Below are 7,089 nucleotides of genomic sequence, written 5' to 3'. Positions count from 1 at the left end.
ATCCGCACATTTCCGGTTCAGTGGGTTCAATACCCACACTTTTCATGCGAGTTTATTAGACACCGAGCCTTTTCTAGTCGAGTGGGTTCGACACCCACACTTTTCCCGCTGATATTGTAGAATGAGCAACAAGAGGTTCGTTGGTTACGCCCACTTCCTTCAGATCTCAGCTCTTGATTGGGCCCTGAGTGGGACCTTTCAGTGATACCGTAACCTCATTTTTTTCCTTCTGTCCTTTCATCTTCTTGCAGGAAAAAGACTCCAAACGTACAAATGTTGCGTTGAAATATTTGTCACAGCATGATTGTGATCGCCGTGTTTACAATGAGAACTCTTATGTGGACGCAGAAGGTCTAGATAAGAGAAAGTCTTGTTTTTGTTCCTCTAATCTTTGTTGCCATGGTTACAATGTCACCATCAAGACCAAATTCAAGACCAAACAATCGCAGCACTGAACGTGCGAGCGTTTGCTGGCATTTCTCGACGTCTCCCGTCCTGTCGGGCCGCATCTCGTTTGTAATTACGTTTTGCCGACAGGTGTTTCAAACCTGCAATCCCCAAAACCATACGCATAATTTTCCCCAAAGCTGGAATGTCGGCCATGAAAAAACACCTGGTTGCTTCTACTCCTTTTTTTAAATCAACTTTTATTTGAAAAAGACAGCTTTCATATGTACATATTCAGAAAGGTGTGTGTGTGTGTGCGCGCGCATGTGGAGTCACTGCAGGTCATCGTCGTCGAAAAGGTCCTCAAAGTCTGGAGGCCGAAACAAAGAGGACAGAAAATGACTTTATTGAGGTTTTATTACATTTTATTTGCCTGTAAGTGCAATATAAATCCGAAATCTGAAAGCTTTATTTTGTGTGTTATCTACACAAAAACAAGATGGAATGAGTGAATTTCAGGCGCCAAATGAGGTTGCGTAAATAATTGAACGGCGTTATTGGAAGGGGGAGACGAGTGCAAGGAGGAGGTCAGTCGAGGCAGATTTGATGAAAACATCCTCCGAGACAGACGGGAGTTGCAATCTCCAAAGTGCAGAACAATACGGACATTTGTCACTTTCTGCTCTGCACAATTAGAGCCAATAGAACCATTGAAACAGCACATGATTTTGTCATCATTAATTGGCCACTAGGTGGCAGTATTAAGTGTTACAACCTCCCTGTCCCAACCTCGTCTTCAAAGGGCAAGTAGTTTGACTGTATTTGAATTTTATTTGCTGATGGTTAACTTGTGTTGTTCAAGAGGTGAGACGCTCCCTTGTGGCTTCATTCTGCGTGGAATATATTTTTCTTTTACACAAAGTATCACAAACGCTTTGTCCTCTATTTTTCTCTGTTTATTATAAATTTATCACAGAACTCTCCATTTGTTTTCAAATGCATCAGAAAGGTTTTATTTTCAAGTTTTCTGTATTTGTGTTGTAAAAGTATCAGATGCTTTTTCCAAATATTCGCCATCATAAAAGGTATCCAAATTTTCTCCTTAAATTTTTGTCCGATTCTTTTTACAAAATAAAATGTATCTGATTTTTTATTTCTCTATTATACATTATTTTTTTATTTTATTATAAAATATCAGATTTTTAAAGATCTATTATAATTATTTTTAATTTTTTCTATTCAATATGAAAATAACTTTTTGCAATTGTAATATATATATATATATATTTTTTTTTTTTTACAATTTTTTCTATTATGAAATGCATGTATTAGTAAGGCTGTATTAAAATATATCTACTTACTGTGAATTTTCTTTATTACAAAAAGATGTTTTTCTATTTTCTCCATCATCAAATTCATCAATTTTTTTATGCAACAAAACGTGTTTATCTCTTTAGTATAAAAACCATCCAAATTTCCCCCCTTAATGACATTTTTATTTAATCAATTTATTTTAAAAACAATAATAAAAAAGTATTTCCCTCTCTGCTTTTTTACTGAATATAAAACATAACAGAAAACTGAGTTTTTTCCCCCACTGTTTTCTGTATTTATTATAAAAGGAACTAGAAAAAAGATTTATCCAATGTCCTCCCTTTTTGTGTACGAATGAATGCTTTCCGAAGACATGGCCTTCTTCTCTTTCCGATGAAATGTATTCGAGAACGAGCAGAGCGTCTACGCTGCCTCAAATGCGAGACGTTGGCGTCTCATCTCTGGAGCTCGTGACCACTTGACGTGCGCGCGAGCGCCGTTAACGAGCGCCATGTGTGTGCTTGTTTGCGTGCGCGTTCAAAGCAGCTGACTGGCGAGGCATCGTGCTGCGTTTCCGCCATAAAGCACGTTTACCGTGCCGCCCGTCTTCTTTTAACTATCAGCTCTTTTCACTGCGCTCCTGTGTTGCTCAGCCTAAATTGTGTTTAGCCAGTAGCCAAACGCAGCATGTATATATAAAAAAAAAACAAACAAAAAAACACATTCGCTAAGGGCTTTTTTTTTTTTTTTTTTTTTTTTTTTAAACTTCTTGTGTGTGCGTGCCACCTGGCACATAAATTCATGTTTTGAAGCGGGGCGACGGGACGACCTGAACGGCACGAGATGTATTCAATAGCATTTGACTTTACTTCTAATTTTACAGCACTGGATGTCATGAATAAAAAAAGCCAAAGAAATACTATAAATATATGCAATTATTTACTAATTAATTGATTTTTAATTGATTTTAGCACAACTGGTTAGTACATCTACCTCACAGTTCTGGGGACCGGTTTCAAATCCCGGCCTCGCCTGTGTGGAGTTTGCATGTTTTCCTCGTGCCTACGTGGGTTTTCTCCAGGCACTCCGGTTTCCTCCCACATCCCAAAAACATGCGTGTTAGGTTGATTAAAGACTCTAAATTGCCCGTAAGGTGTGAATGTGAGTGTGAATATTTTTTTTGTTTCTATGTGCCCTGCAATTGGCTGGTGACCAGTTCAGGGTGTACCCCGCCTCTCGCCCGAAGATAGCTGGATTAGGCTCCAGCACGCCCGCGACCCTAGTGAGGATAAAGCGGGACAGGAAATGGATGGATGTATGGATGATTTTTAATGTAAACAGTTCCAATTATTCTAAAATGAATTCCCCAAATGTAATTTTTTCCCCTCACAGGACTGATAATGTGCAGCACATTTATATGAAAGATGTACATATGTAACATATATCCGGTGTCGCACATTTTGCGTTTTAAAATGGGGAGAAGCTATGTTAAAAAAAGAACAATTTAATGTATGCAAATATTTTTTTTTAAATAAAACAATACATTCTAGTTTTTATTATATTACTAATTAGCTCAATTATAATTAACAAATATTTAATAAAATAAAAATGTTACATGTAAAGCATATGTAAAATTGTTTATTTTAATTATATTCTTATTTGATTAGTTCAAGTAAATAATTCAACCAATTGAATAAAATGTAAAATGGAAGATTAATTTTGTTAATGTTACTTACACAAAATAAAATGAACAACAACCATTTTTTTAGGGAATATGCTATATGAATGCAACAAATATTACAGAATTCTTGGTCATGTAAAATAATGATTACAGTATTTTTTAATTAAAGAACTGCGGGAGCCATACTTTGGTCACCCCTGATATATATTATACATCATTTGCAATAAACTGAAATCCACTTTTCGATGTTTCTGATGATGGTTTTGTAGTTTCTTAAATGTTGGAATGTTTACCATTGAAGAAGTCCAAGTGAACTGCCTTCTCATTGGCTGCCAGGTCCATCAAAAGGCCGCTGCTGCCCCCTGCCTGCAGGCACACGACAGTACAACACACTTGGATCGCTTCATCACTGACGACTACAACATATTACATCATGTAATTTATTATTATTATTTTTAAATGCACATTACTGTAAGTGTCATAAAGACACGTAGTCCGTTTATTAGTTATGCATACAAGATAACCAGGCGAAGCGATTACAACACAAACACGGGCCGTAAACTAGGTAGTTTAGCAGAGTTAATCTCAACGAATAAACTAACAACAAACCTCGTCCAGATCTACATACGGTCCAGCTCCTTCAGGAAACATCTCGTCCACGGCAGGTTTCATTTTGATGTCGCTTTAACAGCAGCGCCGGTCAGATTTGAGCTGGGCGACTGTGGTAGCAAGTGCTAACTGTTAGGAGCAAAACAAAGCGCGTGCGACCACGAAATATGCTCGGCTTCAAACGCCAGCTGACGATAACTGTTCCGTACTTACGTTCGTCAACGCTTAAAAGTTAGAATGATGTTGCCATTATTATTTTAGATGATATTAATCATAAACTATTTGTTTTAACAAATATGTGGGCCTAGCTCTCTTTAAATTTTGATAGCATTGTGATTTATGAATGTTACAACACAAAAGAACGTGCGTACGACTCTGAAATGTACTCGGCTTCAAAGCCGGTTGTCTGTCTATGAATGTTCCTAACAAGTACTTTCGTCATCACTCATAAATAATAATTATTTTTTGTAGATGCTGTTATTCATCAACCAAGTATTTTTTGTCAAAAAAATGTTTTGCTTGTTTCTCTTTGTCAAGTTCGACAAATGTTGCTCGAGCAAGACAAAGCTTTACTGTTCAGTTTCAAACTCGGGTACCTTGTTGACGATAGTTCCAAACTGTACATTCGTCATTAATAAACAATTATTTAAAGAAAAATACAGTTCATTTTGTTCTTATTAACTAATTGAAACCAATAAACGATGTGTTTTTAAAAATACCTTGTTTAAATTTGACAAATATTGTTTCTGTTTATATCCCCCTTCATCCCTGTCAGAATAAATTACAATCAGGCAAAACTCACATAAAATTCACATTCGTTACAGAATAATAATTTAAAAAATCAAAAACGAGTCGAAGAATTGTGGCTTTATTTGAAGTTCATTGCATGAAAGCAACATACAAACCTAAAAAAAAAAAAATGCTACCATAACCTTAATCTACAAGTATGGTTCTACTAAAACTGCAAACTGCATGTTTGGCCTTTTGTGGAACTTCCAGGGTCTCCTGGCTCATCGTGGCCCCTCAGTGCTCGTGTCCGGCATTGCTGTCGTAGCCCAGCGTGTCGCCCAGGTGCTGGTGGGCGAAGAAGGCCCGCGCCATCTCGTCTATGTGCTTGTAGGCCCCGATGGACCTGAAATACTCCACATAGTTCCAGAAGTCCGAGGTGGAGTATGGCCAGTAAGGGACGGCGGGGGCTTCGTCATACGGCACTGAAAACCAAGAAGGCCAGATGATTGCGCTTTCATTTTTTTTCCATTTTTATCAGGCTGCAACCTCCGGGACATTCAGTCCAGCACTTCATCAACTTGATTTATAGAGCATTTTTTAAAATAACACCACTATATTCATGACCATTTCCTCTTAACACATATTGACAATATATAAGGCGTGTATTATGTCATATTTCACATAATAATCAATCAAGGATATTTCTGTCGAAGGCCCACACCTAAAATATTACAAAAAATAATATAATAATAATATATGGAACAATGAGTCACTTCAAATTTTGCCTCAAGTTCCTTGTTTTATTTTTCATAATTACAATATTATGAAAATATACAGTATATACAGTACCAGTGTATTATTATTGGACTTCAAAACATAATATGAATTGAAAATAAATCTGCTAATGGTTTATTGCCTTTTTTGCCTCAAATTGATATACAGTATTTATATAGATTATAATCCGCAAGTGTGTTTACGCAGTATAAAAATGAATGAAGTAGTTTATTTCAAAGCTCAAATACAAAATTAGATTCACAAAGAAGGAGGAGGAACACTTCAAGAACCAATATAATAATAGTATATTTTATTATTTAAAAAATAGTCAAATAAATTTAACAATGATTTGTTGCACCTTTTGCCACAAATTAATTTTTTCCCCATTTTACATTATGTATACCTATTTTTTTTAATTTAGATATTTTAAAAATAAAATGGGATATCAAATGTAATCAATATTTGTTAAATTTGTAGTTTATTTCATTCTCCTTGTTAAAGTATGGGTCCAAATACATTTGTAAAAAGTTACATATTTAAATGTGTAAGTTGTAGTTATAGAATAGTTGCATTTATCCTTTACCTCCCTCTGGGATGACTCTGGCCTCTGTGGAGCAGGAAGGAGAGAGAGAGGAGAAAAATAAACATTTAGCAAGCATTCCAAATATTCCCACACACAAAGACGGGATTCAGTTCGGACAGACTTTTAGGGGACCCGCCAGCTTCTCCAAATAAAATTGCAGACCACTGACAAGACACACACACACTGAAAGTGGAGGAATTCAGCACACAGAAGTGTCTTTGTACACACACAGTGCAAAAAAAAAAACCCACTGATTTGATGCACATTTTACATTATTACTGACCCTTTTTATATACAACCGCACATTTAACATTATTACTGACCCTTTTAATATACAACTATCAAACTCACACTGTATTATTGCACCTGTTTGTAAACGTAATCTTTTTTTCAGAATATTAAAAATCCAAATAACATGGAAAAAATAACTCACCGCTGACGTGGAAAACAAAGGCACAAACTAGAACGGTGAGGCAAAGCAAACTCTTCATCTCGTCGCCTTCAAATAAACACAAACACAATAAGTCACGTTTCAGATGTTTACATACATCCAAGCTCACAACTCATTTATGAGTGCAAAATGTATTCGAGTACAAGTAAGATTGTTTTTCTTCCTTAAATGTACCTGTTATGAGTGCTGCTGTTGATCTGCTGCTTGGCGGTGGTCTTCTGCTTCGTCTTGGCTGAGACCAGGAAGAAGAACAACTCGCCCCCACAACACACACACACACACACACACACCTGCACATGCCCAGTTGACCACTTGTAGAATGGGATGCACCGCATGCATGTTAAAACTTTTTTTGGATTGTTTAAATTGGCACATTTAATCCTGAAATCAATCAATCAATCAATCCAAGAGCTGCAAGACCACATAAGTGAATCATAAAGGTCAACCTAATAATGGTTTGTTTAATTTTTAATATTTGCAGCTCTTATTTTGGTTGTTATTTGACTGTGAAGGTAAGGTGTACCTAATGAAGTGGCCAGTGAGGGTACACTAAAACCTAAT

General features: G+C 36.3%; 2 protein-coding genes across 2 annotated transcripts; both read right to left on the bottom strand.

The window, feature by feature from the left end:
- Nucleotides 1-627: 627 nt before the first annotated feature.
- cops9 (COP9 signalosome subunit 9) lies at nucleotides 628-4,177 on the bottom strand. Its single transcript, XM_061758949.1, has 3 exons — nucleotides 3,992-4,177; nucleotides 3,676-3,748; nucleotides 628-757 (listed from the first exon to the last, which is right to left on the bottom strand). The coding sequence occupies exons 1-3, from the start codon at nucleotides 4,052-4,054 to the stop codon at nucleotides 720-722; spliced, it is 174 nt and encodes a 57-aa protein (XP_061614933.1). The 5' UTR covers nucleotides 4,055-4,177; the 3' UTR covers nucleotides 628-719.
- A 666-nt stretch (nucleotides 4,178-4,843) lies between these two features.
- Nucleotides 4,844-7,087, bottom strand: otos (otospiralin). Its single transcript, XM_061758853.1, has 4 exons — nucleotides 6,703-7,087; nucleotides 6,511-6,576; nucleotides 6,078-6,101; nucleotides 4,844-5,202 (listed from the first exon to the last, which is right to left on the bottom strand). Exons 1-4 carry the CDS (start codon nucleotides 6,824-6,826, stop codon nucleotides 5,015-5,017), a joined length of 402 nt encoding a protein of 133 aa, XP_061614837.1. The 5' UTR covers nucleotides 6,827-7,087; the 3' UTR covers nucleotides 4,844-5,014.
- Nucleotides 7,088-7,089: the final 2 nt, after the last annotated feature.

The sequence above is a fragment of the Phyllopteryx taeniolatus genome, chromosome 20, assembly GCF_024500385.1.
Source record: "Phyllopteryx taeniolatus isolate TA_2022b chromosome 20, UOR_Ptae_1.2, whole genome shotgun sequence".
In the NCBI taxonomy this organism is placed as follows: Eukaryota; Metazoa; Chordata; class Actinopteri; order Syngnathiformes; family Syngnathidae; genus Phyllopteryx; species Phyllopteryx taeniolatus.
The sequence above is the reverse complement of the archived record's forward strand: the minus strand, read 5'-3'. Positions and strand labels throughout refer to the sequence as shown.

Coding starts and splice junctions, on each gene's coding strand:
- otos (XM_061758853.1), bottom strand. CDS start 6,826: ATGTGCAGGTGTGTGTGTGTGTGTGTGTGTGTTGTGGGGGCGAGTTGT. Junction 6,577..6,702: donor AACAGCAGCACTCATAACAG/GTACATTTAAGG, acceptor GTTTATTTGAAG/GCGACGAGATGAAGAGTTTG. Junction 6,102..6,510: donor CTTTGTTTTCCACGTCAGCG/GTGAGTTATTTT, acceptor CCTGCTCCACAG/AGGCCAGAGTCATCCCAGAG.
- cops9 (XM_061758949.1), bottom strand. CDS start 4,054: ATGAAACCTGCCGTGGACGAGATGTTTCCTGAAGGAGCTGGACCGTAT. Junction 3,749..3,991: donor CGTATGTAGATCTGGACGAG/GTTTGTTGTTAG, acceptor GTGTGCCTGCAG/GCAGGGGGCAGCAGCGGCCT. Junction 758..3,675: donor TCACTTGGACTTCTTCAATG/GTAAACATTCCA, acceptor TTCGGCCTCCAG/ACTTTGAGGACCTTTTCGAC.